The 27107-nt window shown below is 42.0% G+C and overlaps 1 protein-coding gene across 5 annotated transcripts; it reads left to right on the forward strand.

Moving 5' to 3' along the window:
* Positions 1 to 9092: 9092 nt before the first annotated feature.
* RHOH (ras homolog family member H) lies at positions 9093 to 26453 on the forward strand. Of its 5 annotated transcripts, XM_061379704.1 has the most exons (3): positions 9093 to 10597; positions 11665 to 11769; positions 25122 to 26453. In XM_061379704.1, exon 3 carries the CDS (start codon positions 25347 to 25349, stop codon positions 25920 to 25922), a length of 576 nt encoding a protein of 191 aa, XP_061235688.1. In that variant the 5' UTR covers positions 9093 to 10597; positions 11665 to 11769; positions 25122 to 25346; the 3' UTR covers positions 25923 to 26453. The 5 variants fall into 5 exon arrangements, with proteins under 5 accessions (XP_061235688.1, XP_061235690.1, XP_061235689.1 ...); XM_061379706.1 differs by lacking the exon at positions 11665 to 11769; XM_061379705.1 differs by lacking the exons at positions 9093 to 10597; positions 11665 to 11769 and adding an exon at positions 20313 to 20805.
* Positions 26454 to 27107: the final 654 nt, after the last annotated feature.

A 27107-nucleotide genomic window follows, 5' to 3' on the forward strand; every position in this document is an offset into this window, starting at 1 on the left:
ATGTCAGTGAAAATCCTGCAGGCTCAGCAGAACATGTACTCTTAAGGTTTTACTTGAGGAGGTGAAAAGTAACCACATCGTTAATCTTGCCACAAAATGTGGTGGGTAGACAAGAAAAGATTTTAGTTGCTGATAATGGCAAAGAGGGATCATCATAAATGTAATATGAGAAATTATACATAGACTGTATGTTACTGATGCTTATGTCTTCAAATGCAGTTCACATTTCCAGAACACTATTGTGCTCTATGTGGAGCGAGAGAGAGGATAGAGTATGAGCAGTGTAACAAAGAAGAGTTGGTTGACTTACCACAATTCCGAAGTACCATGTTCTCTTAGAAAAGCTCACACAAAGCCCCATGTTCTTGCTATTTCGGCTAAATAAACTCTGCAGAGGATTAAATGACTATATGCGAATATGCATGTGAAAAGACCTAGTATTGCAGCTACCAGTTGTAAAACCTCTTAGGACCAGTACCTTGGAAAGATACAAATGTCTATTTTTAAATTAAAATTTAAAAATGCTTTTTTTTATTTGTATAAAGTTGTAATTTTGCTGTCAACTGTAACTTTAATTTTTTACTGAAATACAGTTTTGTAATTTGCATTTAAAATTTCTAATGTGAAAAGGATTTACAAAATCTAGTTTAATAAAGGATTTTTGCCACAAGTATAGCCTTCTGTCTTTCCTTGGAAGACTACATTTCAGCTTGTGACAAATTTTGTCAAATAGTAGTCTTGGAGTTCTGCATGAAAGCCACTTGCCTTGACTTCAGTTTACCATCTGTAGGGAGATGAAGCAACCATCTGCGGGCTTCAAGAGGAACAGATTTGTGGCCTGATTTTAAGTATTGTGAGTGGGCGCTGAATGCTCACATTACTGAAAATGAGGGTCATGGTTTCAGATTTTTTTGTCCTGAAGATGCTGAAGAGATGCTGTTCAGGTCTAGCTTATCTTGTGGGAGAGTGAGGGAGGGGTATGTGTCAAGGGGAGGGGGAGGTATGGCCACTGTCCAAGAGGAGAGTTTGTGGGAGGGAAGTGTTCTGGATAGACCTCGTTTAGCAAGACCTCATGGGTCAGGGGGAGTGATAGGTAGCTCCTTAGGAAGCACCATTGCTGTATTGTTGTGGATTCAGAGCTAGTAAGCCTGGCCTTTCCCAAGCCTGCTCTGTACAGATCAAGTGAGCTTTTTGTGTGTCATGTGTCTGGAAGTGTGTGGAAAGACATATGAGAGCAAAGTGCTGGCTATACTCAAGCCTGTTTCATTAGCTGAGGTTGAGGACAACTGGCTTTGACCTGAGTTAACTTCTGCAGAGTCATTCCTATGACTTCACTGCCTTGTAGCTTGAATAGACTGCATTTGCACAGCAAAGGCCTAACTGATAAGCTGTTCAAGAGAGAAGGGAAAGCAGGTTTGGGGAACACATGAAAGTTTAGCGGATGCTGGCTTAAATCTGAGGTGGCTGATGCTGAGCTACAGCTACTAGACCACAGAACTGACAAATGTCTGGTTGGCTGTGTGCTCCTTACTTGCTCCTTAGGACTCCCTGCTCTGTCAATGTGGCTCAAGGTCCATCTTGGGGTTCAGTCTCTCAAATTGTCATGTTTTAAAATGAAGGTACTGCTAATGGAGTTGCTTTCTTTGTGGAGGCAGGACAGCTGCTCATCATAGAGACCCAGCTTTACTCCTGTCCTTGATAACAGTTCATCCTGAGTTACCAGCTTCTGCTGCTGTCTATGCCCTTGTTTCCCCTCTGTGCTGGGCTAGCTCTGAGCTCCTTTCTGCTTGCAGCTGGGAGCTTGCTCTGGCACTGAGGATTTCTGAGAGCCCTTCTCCCTATTTAAAAGTGGGAAATGGAGTCTGTCCTTACTTAGCGAAATTATTTGAACTTTTAAGGCTGAAAACTGAAGTGTGGTAAAATAAAAATATGGCCTGAGGCAAACAGAAAATTTCAGCCCAGATCATTAAACTATAATTAAACTGTGTCCATTGGTGGAATGCATTGTGTAGCTCAACAATAGGTGGTGCCCTTGCCAATGGCATCGAGTGATGGTGACAACAGCTTTTAGCCTGCCAGTATCACAGCTGTTTCTCTGTATGACATGTACTGAAGGATGTTATTACACATCACGTGCTGTTCGTTTCTTCCTCGGAGGGAGAATACTGTACTCGGAGTGTTGTTCTGGTGACTTTTGTTCTTTACAGATGGGTGTGGTAGAGCTTGTTTTCAAAATCTACTTACTTCTGTGTGCTAAGAACGGGGAAGACAAGTTTATTTTTGCACTCGGATTTGAAGACAATAACGTGGGGGTTTCTCCTTTAGCTAAACTGGTTTGCTTTTTGCAGTTTAGTTGTCTGGATGCATGGATGAATCAGTCTGGAGACTGACACAAAGGTGTGCTGTTTGATGAAGTCCTGTCCCGCTGTGGGTGTTGGTGGTGGCACAGTGTCTTCTTGAAAACCCTCGTGGAGAAGGACCCTCTTGATGTTGCTTGACTTTGTGCATCACGGGACCTGGCTGGGCTAGCAATGGCTTCACAGTAGTTGCTGTCATTCATTCTGCAGGATAGATCAGGAGATAAAGTTCCTTTCTTCCAATAGCCTGGGAGGCTTCTAGACAGATTTGGCACATGCCGTCTTTTGAGGATTAGCTCAAAGAGCTATTCCCATAAACAGGGCCCATGTTTGTCCTGAATGACAGTTAGGAGCTTTGGAGGATCCACAAATCTTTATTACCCCTGGGCCAGTCTACCCTGTGTCCCTGAGTGCTGTAGAGCTGAATGAGGTCTGCAGCCTTTCTCTCTCAGTGGAAAACACATCAGGAAGATGGTGAGGAAACCAGTGGGGACAGAGGTACTCTGTAAGCTGTTAAGAATCTTAGAGGGAAGCTCTATGGAAGCATGTGGATGGGCCACATCTGAGGGGCACAATGCCAGGTGCAGGCACAGGCCCTGAATGAGCTGTGGGGGGGGCTGGGTAATGGATCCAGATCAGTACCAAGGAAGTGTGGTGATGAAGAAAGGCCTGCTACATTATGAGTGTAATGAGCTTTATACTGGAGGGTGGGTGGTGGCATGGAGTAGGGGCATGCCAGTGAATGGAGAGGATGGCAAACACCAGAAGGGATCTGTAAAAGCTGGTAGGGGAAGGTGTGGTGTGGCACGTGGGCAGTGCATAGGTATCTGGGAGACCCTGAGGTGCTGCAGGACCATGTCGTAAGGTACCATGCACAGATGGGGCACTATTGCTGGGGCAGCATATTCCATCAGCTCCAACAGAGCAGTGCTGGTACATCTAAACCAGCATCTCCAAGCTGACTGCCACTGGGATGTGCCATTCAGAGGTCTTGCTCTGATAGGGCTCAACATCCTGTGAGCGACTTGTTTTGTGCCATGTTCAGGTTTTGGGGTTTCTTTTAGCTTTATGTAGCTTTCATATTTTAAGAATGCTACAGATCTTTGTCTTGATAGAGACAAAACCTGTGTTGCAGACTTTGGGGGTGGGATGGGAGGACTTGCAGTTTTGGTAGCTTTTTGGCAAAAAAATGGGGCTTTTGACACTCATTCTATGACGGACATTTAGGCAATCCCTGCCGCTTCATGGTTTGAAAAATCAGCCATGTATCCCCAGTGCCACCAGCATTCTCCATGGCCTGAGCCCACTGTGCTGTCATGATGTGTGATCTTCAACTCAAGCTGTGGAAACAGAAAGGGCTAAGGGGGAGCACAGGATGAAAGCCACCATCTTGCTTTCCTCCCACTTATCCTAAGCGGGTTTGTGCCCTCTGTTATGGTGCTGGGTTTAAAACTAGATTTGTGTACTCCCTGTGAGTAGGAAAGGCTTTATCATGTAGCTCAGCAGACATCTTACATGACTTGGGGAGTGCTAAAATAATAGTGTAAATAGTATAAACAATATTATAAGTAGTAAAATAATAAAATAGTAAAAATATAAATAGTAAAATAATAGCATAGATAGTAAATTCTTGTGTGTGATCAGGTTGTGGTATCTGTAACTTTGGGCAGTAGGACATTGCACTGTGGCATGCTGCTATGAGAACTGCTCTTTCTACAAGCTTGGGAAGCAGCTGTATGGATCATTATTATTTTTGTGTTATGCTGAGAAACAGGACCCTCCTTCTTACACACCTATGGCTCGTTATTCACAGTGGACTGGAGCAAGCAATGGAAATCCTCTGCCTGCAGCACACATTTGATTGACTTGGCCTGTAAATGCAGGAATGGTAGTCCTGCCAAGCCGTGCTATGGGAACGGTGTAACAGTGTTTGCTCTGGTAGCTAACTCACAAGGCATTGCCTTGGATTCCCACCTCTAAGTCAGAGTAAAAACAGTGTTCACCGGTGCGTCCTTCTTGCCTTTCCACGTTATCTCCTTTAACTGTCTTGCAGTGCCACACAGGCAAGCCATGGGTGACCAGAAGTTTCAGCTTTTTGGTGTTTATCAAGATAGGGATGTAAAGTTTGTATCTTGATACACTTCAGGGAGAACAGAATGTCCCTGGAGGGATGATGTACCCTGGCTGGCAGGGGGGCTTTCCCCAGAGAGTGCTTCCCCCAGAGAGTGCTTCCAGAGCAGTTCAGGGCATCTACATCTGGCTCCTGCTCTGAGCCTTCTCCTGGGGAAACATTTCCATGTGCATGGGGCAGAAATGATGAACTGGGTGGTGAAGCGGGGAGGCTGAGACTGTGTGGTGTGACTATCCCCATCTTCAGAATGGGAGGAAATGGGAAAAACACATTTGAAATAAAACCTACTGCTGCCTCCACCTTGTTGTTTTTCCCAGGAGGAGCTCCCATGGCTGCTGCCTGTGCTGGGGCCGGAGGCCTGGTCTGTGCTGGCATGTGTTTCCCTGACAAGGGAACCCAGTGGCAGGGCAGCGCTGTGGGACTGGAGGTGCAGGGGGTGACCCAGAGCTGTGTGCTGGCTGCTAACGTCACTTGTTAAGCTGCCCCAAGCGCGGTGTGCTGGGGCACAGTGCCACCGCCATGGCGGCACCTGGGGGTGCTGGTGGCAGGGAAGGGGGAGCTGCGGGCCGGGGCTGGTGAGAAAAGCAGCTTCCTCCAGCACTCCGCTGCTGTGACAGAGCTCAGCCCTGCTGTCTTGGGCAGGATGAGAGGAAGAACCAGTGTTTCCTCAGCGCTTCTGGCTGGCCTCTTTCAGCGCTTCCTGACTGGGACACCAGTGTCCGGGAGCACCCTGGGCAAGGCCTGGGTGAGTGTGGGAAGCTGACCCGGCCCTGAAGCCATGGAGTAGCCTCGTTTTGGATGCGAGTTCACAGAGAAAACCACCGCAGCCTCCTGCACAGTCTCAGAAAAGCCACTGGGATTATTTCTGCATTAAATCCAGATGGGGAAGGAAGTGTGAACGTCCCCGGGGACAGAGAGCATTGCAAAACTCAGACAATCTACAGAAACAGTTGCGTTCTTGCACGCTATGTGTGTGGAAGTGTTTGCTGGTGGGACAGGGCTGCCCTTAGAGCCCGGGGATGCTGCGTGGGGCCTGCCCACCCCTGCCTGGACCCTCCTTCAGCTGCCCCGCAGCCCTGTCACCTCATCCCCACCGCAGGCAGCCTGACTGCTGCTCATGCTCTCTCCCTGACAGCTCCGGGGCTGCATGGCCGCTCTGTGCTCCTCTGTGCTCTCCTACGAACTCCGCAGAAGGAGCCTTGTTCCCTCAGTAGGGTGCATGGGTATTTTGAGAACTGGTACCTGATTTGGGGGAAAAAGATTGACTTTGTTCTCAGTGGTATGATGCTAGATTGTCTCAGAATGACAGACAGGGATGTTAAGTAACCCTCAGTGCAGTCGCTAAGCACGCTTCCCTTTCAAGAAAAGGGAAGTAGGTTTTCATATTGCTCTGGAAGAAAATACTTCCCATACAATGTCCTCACCACCAGCTCTGCACTGGCGTCACAGGAGGAATAGCTCTAGGAAGTGAGCACACCGGTTTCTGCTTATCAGTATCAAGAAAGAAATACATGTAAATGTTGTCACACAGCATACACTGCTGGCTTTCTCTGAATCAATCCAAGCCAGTGGTCCGAGCACTGACCTGATCTCAAGAGGAGTACCCCAGAGAAATAGCAAACCAGTAACACATACACAGCGGGAGAATTTAAAAAGGTAGTGAAGAGTTGTCCTGGAGTTAAGACTGCAGAAAGCTGTGGTTTCAGAAAGTGGGGAAATCTCAGCCTGGCCTGTCTGCACAAGTGCATGGGTTTCGTGTAAATAACAGAGCTATACCAGTCTTGAAAAGAGGCTGGATAAAGGTAGATGCTCACACCCAAATCCTAGCACCAAATCAATCATTTGCACAACCCGGGGTTCTCTTTTGGGCCTGAGAGGTCTGTGCTGCTCAGGCGTGCCCAGCTCTGAGTCACTCTGTGCCTTGCACCAGTCACAGCAGTGCTTGCACCCTGAAAATGAGTGGCTCAGGGCCAAATCCCACAGAGCAGGGGTAGCTGGAGGGCTGCTCTGTGGCCACTTGAAGCATAGGGCCAGCCTGTCACTGAAGGCAGCTCCATTTCTGTGTTGCAGGGGGTCAGATCTGCTTTTGCAGGGCAGGTCCTTGACCTACCTGCTAAGTATGCTGGTGGTGCCCAGGCTGTGGCTGTCCCATGCTGCCCCTCTGCCTCCCAATGGCCCTTGCATGGCCTTTCTGGAGGTCTTTGAGTCGCCACCCTCTGAAGATCCTATTCCTGCTCACACAGTGTGTTGGGAACCCACCTTGTGCTAGGTTTTGAATTTTTTGAATTCTGTTTCATCACCACATGCTTCAGTTTGTGCCACTGCCATACCAAAACTGAGGGTACTGCCACTGTATTAGCCTGCTGAAGAACCAGAGCCTAAATTCATCCAGGCAATGTAATTAATAGTGTGAGAGTTTTATCCACAGAGGAACTGCTTGTGAAACGGCATTTTCATTTCCACTTTCAGATTAGTTCTCTGGCAATGAGTAATGCTGCACAAGTTGCTGTGCCCACTCGAGAGACTTTAGCAATATTCTTTGTTGCGTTGCGAGGAAGCCTTCCTTTCTTTGAGGTAACTGTTCCTGGGAAGGGAGTGCTTTCAGCCCCATGTTGAAACGTGTCTGGGCAACCTACGTGATTTTCCCTGTCCAGTAAAGTCTTTTGAGGATCCCCCTCAGCAGAGGGAAAGCAAACAGCCACATCCCAGTTTTCCCAACACACAGCTGACATCTTAACCACATTTTTCCTGCCTCCCTTTGAAAATATTAGCAAAAAAGAATTAGGCTCATTCTTCTACAAAGTAAGCACACTTCTTGTGTGATGTTCGTATTTCTGCTGCATGGTCTAGACATTAGCAACAATTAGCTTTGTCTTAATATAATGATCATATAGTACAGGAGAAAGGCTTGTAGGGCTAAATACAATGGATGTCAAGAATGTCATGATTTACTTCCTGAGCAGTGTGCATACCATACTATTTGGGCCAGACCAAAATCAGAGCTGAGTGAACCTGGGAATATAAAGGAAATCAGGCAGGGGGGACAGGAATAGCTTCCTTCCTTGATCTTAATCCCTTCCTAATGTCAGCAGCCTGCCGGTTTCTCTGAATAAGACAGAAATCGGTGGATTAAGAGACAAATTGGCCTTTAATTGTTAACTGGCATATGACTTTACATGACAAAGCCCTGGATAACGTTATTTTACATAATTGGTCATAAACCCTTAGTTACTTGAGGTTTAATACTTATTTTTTTGCTGTCAATTTAATTTTCAATGCAAAAATAATTTGCAGCCTTCCATTCCACCCCATGAATATTTCTCCAACAAAGTATTTGTTTCTGAAAGTGCCAGATAATGACTCATACTGAGTTAAAAAAAAAGGAGAAGCAACATCTTTTTAAGTGTATTAACAGTATTATCTCGCAGTCAGATGCTCCCCTTCACTGCACAGCATGGAGAGGTGAAAAGGAGCAGAAAAACTGCAGTAAGAAAGGGGGAAAAAATGCAAAGATCAACAGAAACTTGTGTGGCTGCAATATTACACCTAACTTTGGAATTTCCTATGTGTTATGCAGACAGTGTGGAGTTGAGGGTCTCTTTGTGGAGTTCCAGGTCATGAGGAAGTGCATGAAGCATGTGCATCCCTAAGAAAGGTCCCAGATTTTTATTTTACAAAACCCAAAAGAATGGAAGAAGCAAAAAGAAATCTGACATTCAACTATTTTTGGGAAGTTACTGGGTCAAGATGCTCCGGGAAGCACAGTGGAGGGAAATGGGTGGAAATCAAGATATTGTCCAAACACATTTCTTATTCTGCACTCTTGGTGTTTTGCTGAGCTCACTCGATTCAAAAGTTGTTTATGAAGTATTTTACAGATGGATGCACTCTGTATCCAAAATGCAAACTGCTTAGCCAGGGGACCTCACATCTGGATTAGTCTGCAGCTCAAAACAGAAAACAGTAGTTGCATTTTTAAGCAGCTGCTATCTGTAGCAGACCTAAAATGGGTGATGATCACTGAAGACATTTATACCAATATAATTTGTGAAAGAAATTTATTTCTCTGTTTCTGACAAGCCACAGTGTTCTGGTGGAAACATTTCAGAATGTTTGGGTGTCTGATTTTCTTTATCACTATCACAGTGGAAACTTACTGCCTGGTTGCATGCACTGGTACTGGGAAATCCAAACCTGGTTAAAACCAGAAGAATAGGTGTTTAATGTGAAAATTAAGTAACACGAGTTCTCACATAAACTGATAATATGCCAAAGCCCCTTATCCAAAATCTTGTCTCAAACTGAAAGAAAGATTGAAGCTTTTAGGAAGATAGTGTTCCAGAAATGCCTTCTGTGAGCCAGCCTTCCTTACCCTAACCCCTGTTGATAATTAACTTAATTAATTTCATGTCATTGGGAAAAGAAACAAATTGATTTCTCAGCCTGACTGTGCAGCACTGTTCTGCAAGCTTTGTATCAGCAGGTTTACAGCGTGTTTACACAGGTTATAGTCAGCAGCTAGTTGTATTTTTGGCACAAACCGTCTTTCATCTACACATAAATTATCTGCTTGTTTCCTTTTTGCTTTACCTTGTAATTTATTCTGTTGATTTTTAATCATTTTTGGAAGCTGTATGACTTTTTTTGGAATGCATTGTACTATCATAATGTTAATGTGGACAAATTTGCTAGCTGTCTTCAAAGAGCTTCCATCCTGCAAGGAACACAAAGTGCATGGCTTTAGATACGGATCAGGCAGCCTGTTCCTACTGCTGCATGGCTAGAGATGGTCTAAAAATGGTGAAATAGCTTCACTGAGCCCAAAATAGTTTCTGAAAAGGACATGGGTTCCATTTCTCTGCCTCCCAAGCTGGTTTCAAGGCTGCTGGGGAACCCACTGCTGATGCCTCTGACTGAGCAGCAGACAGCCCTCTGTGCTTGTCATCAGGGCTCCTCATGTTCAGCTCTGGGGCAGCTCTCCTGCTGTGCCAGCAGTTTTGGGCTGCTTCAGGAGTATGGGACAGAAATGCCCTCCCTGCAGTCCAATTACCTGATCATCCAAAAAGGACAACCTCTTGTGCTCCCAGCTCCTGGAGCACAGACCTGGCACTTGAAATCCTGAAACTGTCATCAGAGCTTTGCTTTCAGTGTTGTGGTAGAAACCTGGCCTTGATGAGAGTCTGGCCAGTTCCAGTTGTCTGTGCTGGGAAAGGAAGGAATCTCCACACCTGTGGTGCTTTCTCCTGCTCAGAATCTTTATGCTGGTGGAAGAGAGGACAAGTGTGCTGGTGAAATGATCCTGGTCAGTCCTAAACAATGCTACTGGGGAATCCTCACTGAATTTTGACAAATCCCTATAAACCAGTGTTGAAAGAGCCCCAAAGCGCCTGCCTTGAGTTTTGCACAAGGTCAGCTAAACATGTTTTTTTAAAGTCAGGGCCATATTCCAGCTTGCATGAGAATATCCCATCTCATTCATGCTACTGTAGTGTGAATTGCATATAGCACTGCCGGGCAATTGTTGATCTGCTCCTTTTCTTCTAGCGTGTATAGAATAGCATAGCATGGGCTGTGCTATGCTATTAGGCGCTGCAGCAGAGAGGAGGCAACTATAGGAGCAGCAGAGTGCAAAGCGAAAGCTTTCTGCAGCCTGGAGGTTTTGCCCTCCTCCTCCATCTTCAAGGTTTTTACATCTGCTCCCATAGCCACCAGAGAGAAAGATACATACACTCATATGCCAACCCACAACAAAACCCACACAGCAGAGCTGAGGAGCTGTCACCCGGAAGCTGACTTACTCTAAACTACTCTGCTATTTCTCGTCACACTACATCTGGGTCTGCTGTCACAGCTGCGTCCAGATGAGCTAGACCCGGTTGCCAGGACTAGTTTGGCCTGGATGTGCAGTGGTCTCTGGTCACCTCTTGATGTTTTGCTTTGTTTTCCCTCTCAATAACATAATTGTTCTAATCTGCTGGAAAAGAAGTCCAACCGAAACAGCCAAGAGCACAGAACACCACTCTTCTATTTTTTCTTCCCCTATCTCGTCTAGAAGACTTGATTTCCGTAACGTTTATTTCCAACAGCCGCTTTCAGCTTCCTGCATCTGGTGAGTTCTTTTTTTTTTTTCTTCCTAAAAGTCTTAATGTGAATTGATGTTCTTAATCAAATTCAGTATCTTTAGTTTTACTAATAAGTTTGTGAAATTGATTCACATAATCAGTTTTATTTTTAATACAATTTTTTAATTACTCAGTATTGTGATAACCTGTTAGATGGTGGTCTAATCCTGCCTATGTTTCATACAATACGTTGCAGAGTTTGTTTCCACTTGAGTGTAAAAAGGCCTTGTATAAAAGTAGAAAGAGGGGTGTGATGGGCTGTGCCATGCTAGTATTTTCCATGTTAACTAATGTAAGAAAAAACAGAAAAGATGAGAATTACTTTAAAGATGGTGGTCTGATTCTGACCCCCTTTGCTGTTGTATGAATTACAAACCCATAAGAGATAAGTATGTGTAAACCTGCAACACCTCAAAGGATGCTTTCTTCACCGTTTGTGAGGCACGACATAACTGTAACTGTTTTGCTTCATCTTAGATGTCCCCAAGCAAATTTGGGTGAAGATTTTATTGTGGGATTTTGAGAAAGGTGAAATTTAGGTTCTTAAGGGCTGAAGTGAGATTGAAGGTATTTTTAATTTGCCAGCATATCTGTCACTGTCTCTGGTTCTAGCAGCTGCTTGGCCCTGCTGACTCTAACAAGTTCATCTACCACCTTCTAAGATGAAAGGGTTTTGTCTGCTCTCTAAATGGCCGCGGCTGTAACTCTTTGCTTTCATCTCACGCCACGGCTTCTTCTCCTCTGCATTCTGAGCCATCCATGGCATGCTCTTGGTGTGGAATCCCTCGGAGAGTGGTATGTACCTGTGCACACATGCGTACAGATGTATGCACATCTGTGCACACCTGGGCACACCGATTTCCAAATTTTCTTCCAAAACTGCATATTATGATGCTTTAGTGGTGGTAGAATGTCTTGTCACATTGCCGATGAGCGGCAGTTAATCTAAAAGGTGAATGAGAAGGAAGCACACAGAGGCAGGAGCCATTGCTCTGATGCAGTCCCCACAAAAAATCTGAATGTAGCTTTAAGATTTTGTAATTTCTCCTTCCAGCTGTGTTTTCACCTGTGAATGGGGCAAGAGTGTGGCTGTGGCATCTGGAGGAGGCTAGCTCTAACCCAGGATTTACCCTGAAGAAAATGCTTGCAGAGGATAAAGGTAGGATAAACGAGATTTAGTTGTTAGGAGTCACATCTACCAGCATTTTTTTGGTGTACATGCCCATCTGGTGCTGCTGTCAGAATAAGGTGGGATTGTGCATTGCACTGTGCTACTTGCTATTGAACGTTTCCCAAACCCACCATTTAGACCTGTGGGTGTTTACAGATGTTCCAGTAAAAAAGACCATGCACATATACTTACTTTAGAATGAGGTTTAATCTAATTTTTCAGAGAGAGATCTGATGATGTAGTCATACAAGAAAAGTCAAGTTTACCAGATAAAGTGTGGTACAGACTTGATGTGAATACCATGTTTGAGACTTGGGCAGCAGCTGCAGGATAGAAAAACCCCACGTGTGCTTGCTTCCTGCTAAATTGAGAGAGTAGGCCTTGATGGGGCTCAGTATCGAGTTTTATATTCACTAGATTAGGTGTTACAAAGCTGGAAAAAATAATAGGTTTGTATTTATGGTGAATCTGTGGTTTTGTAAGTAATCAGTACTTACTAAGTTCCAGAGCAAAGAATTAACATTTTAAAAATGGGCTTGATTTTCATGTATAGCAAGACATAAATTCACAGTCCAACAGCAGGGCAAAGTGGCTGTATATTCCTGTCATTTAATCCCACTTCAAGGGAATTTTACTGTGTCAAAGCAGCGTGAGATGGTCTCATGTCCGAAGAGCATCAAGCCTCACGTGATTGCTTTTATCAGAAGACAGTCCCTATATCTACATGCATCACAGTAAAACCACGAAGCTGGAACTACATTTCTAGAAAGTTACTAAAAATACTCTTCCAGCCTGGTGACCAGCTTTCTCAATAAAATGTTTATATGTAGAAGTTTAATAGATTCTGGCTCAGCTGCTCCACTCGGAGTGTGAATTTGGGAATGAAATGAGAGTGCTTTCTCTTCATAAACCCAGTAACCAAGAAACTGATGCTGAAGTTGCATCAGCTGGTAAGAGCTGCTGGTGCCAGTGATAACAGGGAGGAAATCTGTTGTACAGCAAGGGGCAGTCATATAAATCTTTAAAGATGTCGGTGGATGCTTTGCAGTATACCCAGAGCACACAGGAAATGAGCAGAAATCATGGTGGCGGTCTTGCAGGCTGCTCCACTGGCCTGTCTTGGAGAACAGCAGGTCTGCACCAGCTGCAGCTCCTGAGCAGCTTTTCTTGGTGACTTTCTGATAACTAACTGGGATGACACCCAGGCAAGGCAAAGAAATTCTGCTCTTTCTCCTTTTGCCTTTGCTGTGCAGCTCTAGATGTATAGCACAGCTGGCTGAGGAGCTTTAAACGAAAAAGATTTTCAAAGAAAAATACCTCTTCTCTCTAAAGCAAACACACCAACCCTTTTTTCTTTATAAAATGGTGGTGCTGTTATTCTATAGTTTTCATTAAATAACAGCTGAATGTCACTGAATGCACTGTTTAAGTGCTTAATTTGATTTGGCATTGATCATACAGTGAAAAATTGCAGATTTTCTAATAAAGCTTTTGATAATGGTTTGGAAAGAAATAAGAGATGTAACTATGAAACTTGACATTCCATGCATCAGACTATGCAGCTTAATATCATTTCCAAATCAGGTTCTCACTTTTTGACCAATGGTGTGTGATTTTATTAAATTAACAGTTTTCAAATGTTTCCATGCCATGAGCACAGCTTACATCTGAAAAATGTCTTGGGATGACCCCAACATAGTAATTAAGAAAGGAAGTTGGCTGCAACTGTCTCAAGCCCACTGTTACTGCAGCTTTAAAATACTGGTCAGGATCACACAGATACAATGAAGTGATGTAACAACAAAATTTGTAGGCTGCAGCCTACCTTTAGCTCTCCTTCCCAAACCCAAGTACAGTTTCATATGTGCTTAGCATAATTTAGTTGTGCTTGAATTTTTACATCAGTGAAGAATGGGAAAAACTTCTTAATCCACCAAAAGCATTGGTCTGCAGTAGAAGGGGAGACTTTTGTAGCAAGCAAAACCTCTGTAATGCAGCAGTGAGCATGAGCACTTGAAGTCATGGGTACAAAACCTTGGTGTATCAGATCTAAGATGGAGAGCTGCCAGAGTAGCAGGGAGCAGTAGTGCCAGCAGTCACATTCATGCTGGAGGTTGTGCTGGAGGATTGCCATCACTGCTGGCATGGCAGCTGGAGGATAGCTGGGAACACAGACTGAACACTGACCACAAGTGTGTGCTCCTTACAGAGAGGCTGCAGGAGTATTTGCTCATGCCTGGTCGTGCTTGTGGCTGTGACTGGCATTTGTTAAAGATTCCTTGATCTTTCCCACCCTGCCCAATAACTTGCTGCTATGTCTGCATTGTATTTCTTTTGCACAAGGAATTGTGTTTGGTCTTTGGTTACAGAAGCCAAGGAGCAGTGTAAATTCCTAAGGGATGAGGGTGGCACTGAACTTGGCATGCTTGTCTCTACCTGATGAAATGTATGAGCTCGCTGGAAACCACATGAGGATTCTGCTGTGGTTTGAGGGGTTCCCCAGTGGAGGGGGCAGTGGTGACCTATCATATACGAAGACTAAGAATGTGCTGGGAAGGGAACAAATACTTCTCCTGGCAGGAGCTGGTGTGGAGGGCTGTGGTTATTTACCATGCACAATGCCACTTGTCACACACAACTGTGAGCATGGTGTATCAATCTCAATAACTGACATTTGCCCCATGTGAGGTTGCTGTACCATCTGGTGATTCCTGTTCCTTATGAGTGACAACCTCTTCCTTATGAGTAGCAGTAAGTTTTTTTTGAAGGTTATCCTGGTTTATGTCAAACTATGAGCCCGGCTGCCCTAATATAAAAGTGTGAGACCAATACCCCTACATAGTTTGGGATGGGATCTATTTTGGTTGTCTCCTGTTCATATGGTCATTGAGAGAATACAAAACCTCTCACTCTCACAAGAAAAAAATTATTTTCTTCTGCTGATTGCCATGCCAGTGGACACAGCTTGCAGTTTGCCTTTGTTTTCTTTTTTCATTAAATGACTGTGTGTAAGAACTGGTAAAGTCTGTAAGGTTCAAAGTTATTGAATCAATGACATACTGAATTATCTCTTAACTTCCTCTCATCATCTATGTGCTTGTGTTTTTCTCATTACAAAAATGTATTACAAAACATCTGCCTTAAAAATCCCTCATGTAAATTCCTTTATTTCCATAAATTTAAATGCAGGTTTTAAAATTCACTTATCTTTCAGTGGAGTTTTAATTGTAGATGAAAAGCCATTGGGTAAAATATCTTTGAGTTTGAATCAAGTCCACCAGGATTCAAAAATAAAGCATGGGAAATGTTCTCATAATGTTCAAATGTAGCTCTCCAAAAATATCTCTCTTTCCATATGTGTGATCATTTTCATGCAAAATATGTAAAAATCAAGAAAATCAAGGAAAACTTTCTAGGCTTCCCACTGAAAACCAGAAACTCTGTGTTCAGATTTACCATAGTGTGGGGATTTGCATGATCTTTAAACCAACTGAAAGCCAAATAGATGTCAGCTTTAAGTATCTCAAATGGCTTCTCAAAATACTGAGTTGAAAAATAAGCGAGAAGGATTTATATATTACTTTTGGTGCTAAATGGTAGAGGTTTGTCTCTTCTTAACCTATCCATATGACCCAGTGCTGTCCACTGTATTCTATGTTTTATATGAAAGTGACAAGAGATTAAGGTTATACTGGAATCGAAGTAAAGGAAAACAGGCCCTGAAATAATATATTCTGCTATGTCATAAGGTTGGGGTAAGATACAGATCAAAGTAAAATCTGAACTACCAAGGTATAATTTGGGCTAAATACAGGGGGAAAAAAGAAATCTTGATGGCATGTTTGTTTGAAATTGAGCTTTAATGATAACTGTGCATGGGACATACGCAATTTAATGTAGGCAAGTATACATGCCCGTTTATTGTGTTTAGTTCAATTTACTACAATTAAGGGATTCTAGGGAGGCTACATAGTGAGAATTATTTTCCTGTCTGTCTTATAAATACATATTAACTCTTCTCCTTGTGTGGGTACAGAGCATGAATGCCAAGTTGTGGGATAGATTGTGAAAGGCAATTCCTTTTTTAATTTATAAAACAAATCAAGAGGATAGAGACCTTAAGACAACAAGTGCAGGCAAAGTCATGATAATCGCATGTTTTGTATCGCACCTTCTGCCTGTGAAGCAATTGAAATTATTTCCAAACAAACCCTTCAAATTTTTAACATTTTCATGTACATGTGTGCACACACAAAATTTTTGGTTTAACTTGAAATGATGGCAGTTTCCTGTGGCTGAAATCTACACTAAAAATGTAAACAGTCTTATATATAAAGAAACAAGAAAAAGCTTTTTGTTGCTGGCAGTTCTAAGGGGAAAAGCTAAAATTGTCAGCCAGTTTCTCAGTGGTTTAAAAGAAATAACCAACTGAATTATTGTTGTTTACTTTACTAGCTTTGCTCATTAACTCTAGGAATTTAACATTCATCACAGTAAAACTGAAGTGATATGCAGTAAATATGTGTTCTTCTCAAATAAGAAAAGAAAGAAAACAATATGTTTTAGCAAGGAGTCATTATTGTGAATTGTTTGATCAACTGAAGCATTGTTATTTGCTGCTCAAAGCAACTATGTGTTCAACATATTTTATTCTTATCACAAAATGTGAAAAAAATAATCTCCATCAAATTGGCTAATTCAGTTCTAACTATCATTTTCCTCCTTCACCTTTATCTCCCAATGAAATCAGACTTACGCAGCTATATAATTTAATGAACATGGAGAACCTCCTCTTCCCCCCCCTGAGGTTAGGGGCAAAAGATCTGGGCTTGAGAGTCTCCTCATTTTGTGGCAGGCATTTTATAAAACCAGATCAAAGTTAAACCTGAATAGACCTCTGAAAGTAACCTTGGAGACCTGGTGAGGGATCACACGGAGGGCTGTGGAGAAATGGTAGGACATTTTTAAAATACTTTTTAACATTAAGGAGGGTGTCACATCACCTGTATCATTCATATATTAGCTTTTAGCTATACTGTTAATATTGATTACTTGGTAGACCTTAAAAGACCCAGTCAAAAAGATTAGGTACAGTGCAAACAAGGGAAAGGGGTGAAGTCCTCTCCAGGTTAGAGTCAAAACATGCAGGAGCCAGCCCTCACCGCTGCAGTGGGCTTAACACAGGCTCTAAAAGTGAGGAAGCCTTTCTGCCTGCAAATGCAAGTACATACACGGAGTTGCTGGGCTGTTAGATTTAACATTTTGCCATGTTACATATATGCATGATTTTATATAAATCCATACATCTCCTTAACAATAAATAATTGTAACATATTGTAAAGATGTGTCTAGAAAATTTAATGGCTGATTTCACAGTAAAAATCTAATTGTTTGCAATGCTTGACCATGTAATCTATGTATAAGTGTATGACTATTATCCGTTAGTTACAAACCTAGGTTACTGCAAATCCAGATTTATCACAGCAGTCATTTCTGCTCATGTGTGTGCAAATGTGTACTTATATGTAGAAACAGCGTAATATAAAGACCATGGTCATTTCAATAATGCTTCCATTCTTTCATAGAAAATATATATGCAGGTTTTCAAATGATGGCAAAATATCTTGCCTTGAATATGCATCTGTTTTGTACAGCAATCTGTCACGTAGTCTTTTCAAATGGATGAATATCAATGTGTGTATATATATGTCTATATAGACATATAAACACACATGCATGACATATGGATGTCATATTTTTGTACATGGATGTATAGATTCATTATTGGAACAGTTATGTTTTTAAATATACACTGCTTTATTTCCAATGTTTTTGTGTATGCATATATAGGCATATACTCTTCTATGCCATCAGTCTAGCAAATGATGCATCATTCTGCAAGAAATGACAAATGATTATTTAAAACTAAAACCTGTTAGTTGTGTTTGAAAGGGAAATGGATACTTCATGATGATATTTTTTGTATCTGTAGATGGTAAAAAAATGCCCCCAAACCAAAAATAGAAATAGGGAAAAGGCTAGGCTTTCTGGAAATAAAACACAATTATTGTTGAAAGTTGTAAATAAAAGAGTACTTCACATTTTGTGAGTAAAAAGAACAAAAACAAACTGGAGAAATTTTGAAGAGTTAAACTTGTAAAAAAATTTACAAAAATAAGTTGTGCCTTTTTGATTTGTCTTAAACTTCAAGAAAGGTGAACTGTGTTAAAAAAGGATGTGGCATGAAAAATTTGAAGTGGTTTGAGGCCCAAAGCTGCAAATATTTCCACATGTGAGTAATTCTATACACACAGTAGTCTCATTGAAGTAAATTACTCAAATATCATACATTTTATATAGTCAGTCCTTCAGTTTGACTGCAGTGCATTTACACTTGGGTGGAAATTTTATTTGAGTCCATTCTGATAGAGTAGCTTTTCGTAGGTACGTGTGATAGTGCTATAGATGATGCATAGCACTTTATCCATGTTCATCTGCAAGCGTATCTGTATCCCCATCTGGACCCCAGAGCAGTTCTATGTCAGTGGTGAATATATATACACACACACACACATATATATGTACATGTGTGTGTACAAAAACAGACTATGAAGGAACGCCGACGGACAGATGGTTGGCGAACTTTTGTGTTTGAACGTACACACATGTGACATTTGCACACCAGCTGCTCCATGTACGACTGTATCTGTGGTGAGGCTCGAGAAGAATTTCTTCTCTTTTTAAGAGCAGAGGAGAAAAATAATCGTAGGGAAGGGTGGGAAAAGAAGGTGACATACCCATTTTCTTGAGGAAAAAAACCACTCAGTAAACGCAAGGGCATGTGCCATGCTTTGGGCATGACGTGCTCCATTTCTGCTGACTTTGGAAGATACTGGATCACACTGAAAATGGCACATGAACTGGTGGTTCTCTGTGAAGGGGTTACTTTCCTGCACTCCATTTACCCATATTTTAATTTGGAGAGGGTGGAACACTTATACTGAAAATGGGTCACTACTGAATGCTGTGTAGCGTCATGAATATTACATAGTCTGTAACTTACCACATCATGCCATAAACATATGGAAAGAAACTTCAGACTCATGCCTTGAATTTTGGAGCAGGCATTTAGCACTGCCAGATCTGCTTGACTTCTACTGAATTTCAGATCTTGGATTAATACATGAGAGTCTTACAGGCTTTTTGTTAATTTTTCGAGTGGTTGCAATCATTTGTCTTCATGTTTACTTTTTAAATAGCTGAATCAAGGTGTGATTATCACAGTTAAAGGGCTCCTGAGATAAAATAAACATTTCTTTGGTCTAATTGGGTAATTAAAATGAGAGCTAAATAGTTTTTCTCAGGGACTATGGTAAATTGAACAGATCTTTAGACATGCATTATCCATTTCTTTTATATATATTCGTTATAGGTACTATTACTAAAGTAATGAAAAATTATTTTTTAATTTAAATATCTCATTATACAGTTCTGTATGTATGTGCAGTGTGTAAGCATGTGTGTAAAGATGTACATTTTCCCATAAGGGAAGCTGTTGTCCTTTTATTAAGACTTCACCTCTTATTTAGTCTTGTAAATAACATTGGTCTGTGTTTGTAGCTATTTTATAGCAAGATTCCCCAGTCTTATATGAGGGATTTTCTTTTAAATCTAGTGACTTGCATTCCCTTGCTAATAATAAAGTTGTCAAGATGACTGAATATTTCATCATAAATCCTTCTCTTCAGTTTCAGTTGTTAAAACTTCCAAAGAAAGAAACTGAGGTTTAAATCTTCAGGTGTTGACTTGATCCAGAAGTGATTTTGAGCAAAGGGCCCTAAGAAAGTGGTTGTCTATTTTCTTTAAATTTCATAAATTAAAAATAATATGTATATATGAAGGTTTATTTTTATTTTTTTCTAAACAAAGCACTGAAATTTGAAAACTGGAACAGAATTCCAGTTTTGTGAATAAAGGAGTGGAAGAAAAATGTCTAAACTGTTATGTCTGCAATATTTTTTAAATGCTGGAAGAAGATATTTTTTGAGATGACAAGACATCCTGGCTTTGAAAATATGGGTTCACTATACGTTGCTTGCTCTTCTAACTTCAGAAAGACATTGCAGGTATGATTGTACTTGAGGATAAAATAGCTGTATAAAAGCTTTCATCCAAGCTTCTAGGCATCCTCTCAATTCTTCAGAATATTGAAACATTGAGAGATAATCTGGCCACTAATCCATCAGTATTATAAATACACTTGCTTGTAAAGAGAAGGAGTTGAATACAGATTCTTTGGTTGGAGTAGTTTGGGGCAAAGATCTAACATCTTGGAAAGGTACAGGCTGTGAGTAGTTCTCCTTCATGGCAGTGGTACCACCCCTGAATGCCGCTATGGACTAAAACTCTGACCCTGTCTGAGGTGACAGGAGGCTGTTTAGTAAACTGTCAAGACAGGGCCACTTTGTGCTATAGATCAAAATTGTCTTAAAATGAGTTTAAAAACCAGGAGGCAGCTAAAGCAAATGTCAGAGCATCAGCTTAATGCATGACAGGAAACTTCACAGTATGGGGCCATTTGCTTGCAGACCAGCTGCAGTCTCCAGACGGGCTGCAGCTTATGTATTAGTTTTTAGTAGCCCTGTGCTGTGGCAGCAAAGGCCTGTGCAGCAGTCTGGAGGTTTGTATCTGAATGGAGCAAGTACAACTTATGCACAGAGTTGACAACAAGGTAGCATGACCTGGGCAACTTGGTCATCTATCTGAGCATACAGACTGGATCGACAGCAGACGCAGTGTCTCTGTCACAGGGGCCAGTTGTCTCCCTACTGCATCTTCTGAGTGATGCCCTAAACACGCAACAGCATTTCTGCCCTGTCTTGGTTTCCTGAGAGCCTGTCTGCTCCTCTCTCTCTGTCCTGCTTTGCAGGGGTTTTCTGAGGCGCTTCCCTTGCCCTGCAGTGCCCACTGCACCCACAGAAGTGAAGGTGTAAAGCTGCGCACTGTTCTTTCTGGTTGGTGAAGGTGCTCTCTGTATCACTTTCCTTTCCTTGAAAGCCTCTAAGATATGCAAGGAGACTTTTTAGGTACCTGCATTGCAGTTAGAAGGAGCAGCGATTACAATCAACATAATAGAGGGGAATTGTAGGCAGTTTTGCAGACCCCCTTCTGCATGATGTGAGATTTGCAGGAGTAATGTAGGCAGGCAAAGAGAATACCTTCATTCAAACATCACATGGCAAGTGGAAGTCTCTTCAGTGTTTTTGAGCTTTTTTTAGTTGTATAAATATTTTTATTTCCTCACAATGTCAGATCTCTTCAACAGCTAGTATGCACAGTGCTCAAACTGAAAAATTAGCCTACTCTTATCCTGGTATCAGCAGGAACTGCACTGAGATCTGATTGTGGTAGAGACCAGATAATGACAATAATGGTTAGCATGTTAATTGCTTTAACTCTCTGAAGAATTTTATGACTGTCTGATCTAAAAAGATGCAGGACATGCTCACAATGATCTTATAGTAGATGCCAGAGAATCAAAATCACATTTGGTTCAGTTTATAAACTCACTGCTTCTGATAAAAGAAGTCCTTGCTTTCCTTTGCTGGTAGAATTGTTCAACAAATACAAGGTTATCTTTTCATGGGATGTATATTCATGTAAATCCTCCACCTACAAAGAGCTTGGTGCTGCTGTGATCATTTTCGCATCCTGTTGTATTACAGGCTGATAACACAATTCACCTTCTCCATATCATATTCAGCCATGATCAAGTGTGAGAAATTTACTTGCATGAAATTGCTGAGGAGCAGGACAATCAGTGACCAGAGAGCAGCTCTTGTATGGCTTCTTGCGCACATGTCATCAGTGAAGTCTGAGAGCTCTGTGACCACACACCAGTGCCATGGTTCTGTGTTCCAAAAACAGAGGGAATGAAAATAACAAAAGCAAAAAAAAAAAAGTTGCATTAGTTGCATAGATAGTATAATACAGTTGAAAAAACAGTGCTCTATCTAAAACTGTGCAAGGGTTTTCTTTGAGATTAATGTCGAAGTTTATTAAAGGTCTCTATTCAGAATGACTACATCAGAATTAAACACATATTTTTTATAATATTTTAAAAGCTCTTATTTTATTATTAAAATAAAATCTTCTATTGTTACGAGTGATGAAAGCATAAACCAAAGTAGTGTAAAAGAAGATACAGGTTTATATCTGGAATTCCAGACCTAAAATGGACTTGATAAAGTCAGTGAAATTTGGAAAACTAAATTGTTGGGGGAAAAAAAGAAATAATCCATCAGCAGCCTAGGTTCAACCACCTGGGATCAGAAGATTTTGTACAGTCTTTTAGTGGCTATGTTGTGCTGTAGTATCAGACCAAGACCATACTCAATAATGTACAAAAACCCCCCCAAGCTTTTGCAAGTATTTACACAAGTGGCTGTACACTGGAGTGCAGAAGTGCCCAGTACTGGCCTGTGTTTTAAAGGACATTTTTTTCTGCTGATGTTTAATCTGAAGAGTTTTCCATCAATTGGGGTGAACTTGTGTAATTGTTTTAATACACTAATACTGCTCTTACCCTGGGACTGTGTCAAGGACAAGCTATGTGCATATTAAAAAGATACCTTCAGCATGCACATATGTAGTCCCAACTATATACACATGAACTCCAAATGGCTGTAAACAAAAGCAGGATCAGGGCCACTGACAGTGAGCTGTCCCCAGCATCAGAGTATGGACCTTGTTATATACTTGTACATTTTTATTCATCAATAGATTGTAGAACAATATAATTTGCTGTGAAAACAATTTTGCACTGTCATGGTGAATATTTCAGCTTTTGTTATTTGCGTGTAGAGTAGCCATGTTTATTAGTCCTTAATAACTATTTCAGGCCCTAACCATTTGTATAGTTTCTTTCAAAATAGCCAGCATAATCAGACCTGGTAATCTGTGTATCAGAAACAAGCCGTGTACCAGAACAATCCTTCTATCTGTCTTTCTCCATTCTGGCATTTATGAAATAGCAAAAATCATGCTTTGAACATCCTTATTTTCCCCCACATTCAAATACACATAAAATAATGAGCCTGAAGGTTTTAAGGACTACTTGCACCAAAGAAATATTTGCTCTGAAAGGATGCCAGGGAGGAACTCTTCATCAGGAACTGTAGCGATAGGACAAAGGGTGATGGGTTTAAACTTAAACAGGGGAAGTTCAGGTTAGATATAAGGAAGAAGTTCTTTACTGTGAGGGTGGTGAGGCACTGGAATGGGTTGCCCAGAGAAGTGGTAAATGCTCCATCCCTGGCAGTGTTCAAGGCCAGGCTGGACAGAAGCTTGGGTGACATGGTCTAGTGTGTCCCTGTCCATGATGGGGAGTTGGAACCTGATGATCTTCAGATCCTTTCCAACCCTAGCTGTTGTATGATTCTATGATTCTACATGCTGACTTCCCCTGGGAGCATGCAGCTTGTCTGAATCATATGCTACTGGCTTGTGGTGAATTGTGTTCTCAAACTGTACTGCTGACACAATTTTGAAGTAGAATACTGTGAAGGAAACATGATTATGCATTTAAGTAACTGGAGTGTGTATCCTGCATATGCTTTTCAAATTTTTCATAGACATAGTTTGTAAATGTCTTGTTTAATTCTGCTGAGAGCTTGCCTGGGGAATGGGGAAGGTGGGACAGTGGAGTTAGACCTACTGAAGTTGTACAAGCAAATTTCCAATGGTTGCCGCCAAAACTTAACATCATGGAGCAGCTTGTTTCCCAGCAGCCAGGAATGCCATGAAGTGGCATCAGCCTCCATCCCATTTTCTAGAAGCAAGCTGAGATGGTGAGAGCACTGGCAGACCAGGAAGCACTGTCTGTTGCAATGAGTCCTCTAGATACTGGTAACTCAAGTATGCATGAGGCAGCATTGGTGCTGCCTCTATAAAACACAATTCTCTGACCAAGCTGCTGATACATCTTTTGGCCAGTACACTGGGAGAGATACAGGTGTGCTGGGAGCACGAGTGGAGGTAGGGCGCTGCACTACAGAAGAAAAGCAGGGGAGTTGACAGTAGCAATTGTTAGTGCCTGTAAAATGTTCTCTCTAAGCTCATCTAGCACTTTTCCTTTGTTTTCCCCTTTGTGGAGTAAGCCAAAGCTCTGAGTGTGTTAGAAATGTGGGTGGGCATTTGTGTGTGTTGGGGGTTAGTGTAGTGAAACTGGAGTATAGTGGTAATGTAGAGTATATGCTTTTGTGGTCATTATTCATTTCTGTGCAAATGAAAAAATCTTAAGCTGTTACTTCCATCTTCATGTATGGAAACAGAAATGCATTATTTGTGTAACATACACAGGACATTCTGAAGTTATGTGTGATGCTTTTTAAAATTACTTCTGTTGAGCAGAACTAGTTTCCCCCCAGTTTGCAGTGAGTGATTTTTCGTAGCGTCTTGTTTGTCGCCCTGGATGAGCACTGAATCTTGCACACAGCTAGTGGGGAAGAGAAAAACACTTTCAAAATAGGAAAATTTGACTGAATGCTGGCAAGAGCTCAAAAGTAATTACTTACTCTGAACAGGTACTCTCAGTTCAGTTTTGCAACAGAGTAAATGTCAGGGGAGCTGTATCCCTTTCCAATGAAATGGTTTGACAGGGCAAGGACTGCTGGTGTGGCTTTCTTTGGTTTGTGCTTCTTGCTTGTTGAAAGTGATTTGTAAAAAATATGTCAAACTTTTTGATATTTGTGCTGTGAATCCTTCCTTGCCTTTGAAATCTGTGAAGATTCATTTTGATTCACACCTCAAGTCCTTGCTTCCTCATTGTCACATGTGGTTCTGTATTTCTGCTCATTATAGGATTGCTTAAATAGCCAAATTGGCTAGCAAAGGATTTTTTTTTCTTGACTACCTTTAGAGAGCATGGGTGCATATTAAAGGGAATCTGAACTGACCAGTTAAGAGGCATTCAGGATTCTGCCAGTCTTGGTGAAAGTCAGAGGCAGGCAATGTCTCACTAAAAGCAGGTTAGTACCAGTTATACTGAAGTTGATTTTATTGGGTTTTTTTAGACAATTAGAGGGGAAAAAAATCATTGGTGTCAGTGGAGAATGGCGGAGGTGATAGGACTGTTAGCTCCTGTGGAGCACCAAGAAGGTTATTTACATGAATGGCTGTTTCAGAAGTAGCCACCTGGGAGGGAATGGCAAGGTTCAGCATCCTCAATGTGGGGTACTCCCCATGGTTGTCCAAAGACATGTCCAGGCATCTTTATCTTGATAAAAAATGTTCTGTTCTCTGTGGGTTATAACCATTACATTTTATTTTTCTTCTTTCAGAAATGTCATTTGACTCACTGAAGAATTAAAGCTGACAGCACCACAGGACTGTGTGGGAGAAAAGGGGATTTTAGACTCAAGTGACACAATCAGGTTTTGAGAAGAAGAGGCTTGGATGGTTTCTCACCAAATGGAAGTTATCTAGAAAGCCTCTGAGACCCCTGCATCTCTTAATTCCACTCCTGCTGTGTGAAGACAGTGCTCTTGGCCCTGAACATTAGTAAAATGCTGGATTCAGTCAAGTGTGTCCTAGTGGGAGACTCCGCAGTGGGGAAAACTTCTCTGTTGGTACGTTTCACCTCTGAGACTTTTCCAGATGACTACAGACCTACTGTGTATGAAAATACTGGAGTAGATGTCTTCATGGATGGTGTACAGATCAGCCTAGGTCTCTGGGACACATCTGGCAGTGATGCCTTCAAAGGCATTCGCCCCCTCTCATACCAACAGGCAGATGTGGTATTAATGTGCTACTCGGTGGCAAACCACAATTCCTTTCTGAACCTGAGGAACAAATGGATTGGTGAGATCCGCAGCCATCTGCCCCGCATCCCTGTTTTGGTAGTGGCCACTCAGACCGACCAGCGGGACATGGGACCCTACCGTTCCTCCTGCATCAGTGCCATAGATGGGAAGCGGCTTGCCCAGGAGGTGCGAGCCAAAGGCTATCTGGAGTGCTCTGCCCTCAGCAACCGTGGGGTGCAGCAGGTGTTTGAGTACGCCGTGCGGACAGCAGTCAGTCAGGCCAAAAGGCAGAACAGGCGCAAGCTCTTCTCCGTTAATGAGTGCAAGATCTTTTGAGGACCGTCAGCAGAGGGTTTGCCCGTTCATTCCTTCTGTCTTCGCACAAAGGTACTGCGGTAGAGAGAGTGGGAGGTGAATCAAAGGAGGACTCCTGGCAGGACCACAGTGCAGGTGCCCCCACTGAGACAGATGTGCACTCTATCTGATCATGCATGGGCACTATCTTGAAAAAAATGAAGGTGCAGGTACTTACCCTTATTCACAAGCCTTTGTTTGGACTTCCCTAGCTTGGACTGGAGCAGGCCTAGCCTGGAGAGCTACAGGTATTAGCTGTGCTGATTTTGTTGTTGTTTCTGTTGCTGTTCCTCACTTGTTGGTTTGTCTGCATTTATTTAACGACAAACATCTGCTTGGATCAACCCCTACCTCTTGACATGTCTGTCCATGTGGAGTTGTGTTGTTTTTCTTTACTTTAAAAACTTTGTGTTATAAAACCTGACCACTTCGTATTCTATTTAAAAGACTTGGATACATTGTTGTAAAATCCTGACTCTTTTCATGTTTTGGAGGTTCTTCCTTTAGCTAACCACAGAAGCCTGCAGACAAGCCTAGCACTTCTCAGACATCCCCAAGTCACTGCATAACAGTAATGAAATCGATTACATCTAGCATAGGAGTGATCAAAACTTAGTGACATTTTGACAGATGTCTTGTAGCTTTGTGAATTTTAGATGGGGCTAACCAGGAGGAAACTAACCTGATTCTTCCTAGACCTCATCTGTTTACAACCCCAGAAGTGCTGGCTTGCAGTCAGGGCTGGTTTAGACATATTGTTGGGGTGACTGAGATGAGTCTGTGCTATCGTCTCCTCTGTTGTCCCTGCTATAATTCTGAAGGCAAAAGATTTCAGTCGCCAGAGATGAAAGGCCAGGTGTTGGTTTTTTTTTTTTTTGGTGTTTTTTTTGTTTGTTTGGTTGGTTGGGTTTTTTTTTTGTTTTGTTTTGTTTTTTTTTTTTTCACATAAGCACCAAAATACTCATGTGTTTTTGGTACCTTTCTTTTGAAACAATGAAACCTGTCACCAACCATAGTAAAAAATTAAGTACAGGGCAGTGTTGAATGTGAGTATTTAGAATGGCTAAATAGATTTTTATACTAAGTATAGCTGGCTGGGTTGTATCAAACTGAGACTGAAACAGGCTTTGCATCCTGGGGAGCCTGACAAGTCTAAGAGTCAAATCC

Source organism: Neopsephotus bourkii, unplaced genomic scaffold, assembly GCF_033783945.1.
Source record: "Neopsephotus bourkii isolate Nb327-2 ecotype Australia unplaced genomic scaffold, CSIRO-AGI_Nbou_v1 NB_1780, whole genome shotgun sequence".
NCBI classification, from domain to species: Eukaryota; Metazoa; Chordata; class Aves; order Psittaciformes; family Psittacidae; genus Neopsephotus; species Neopsephotus bourkii.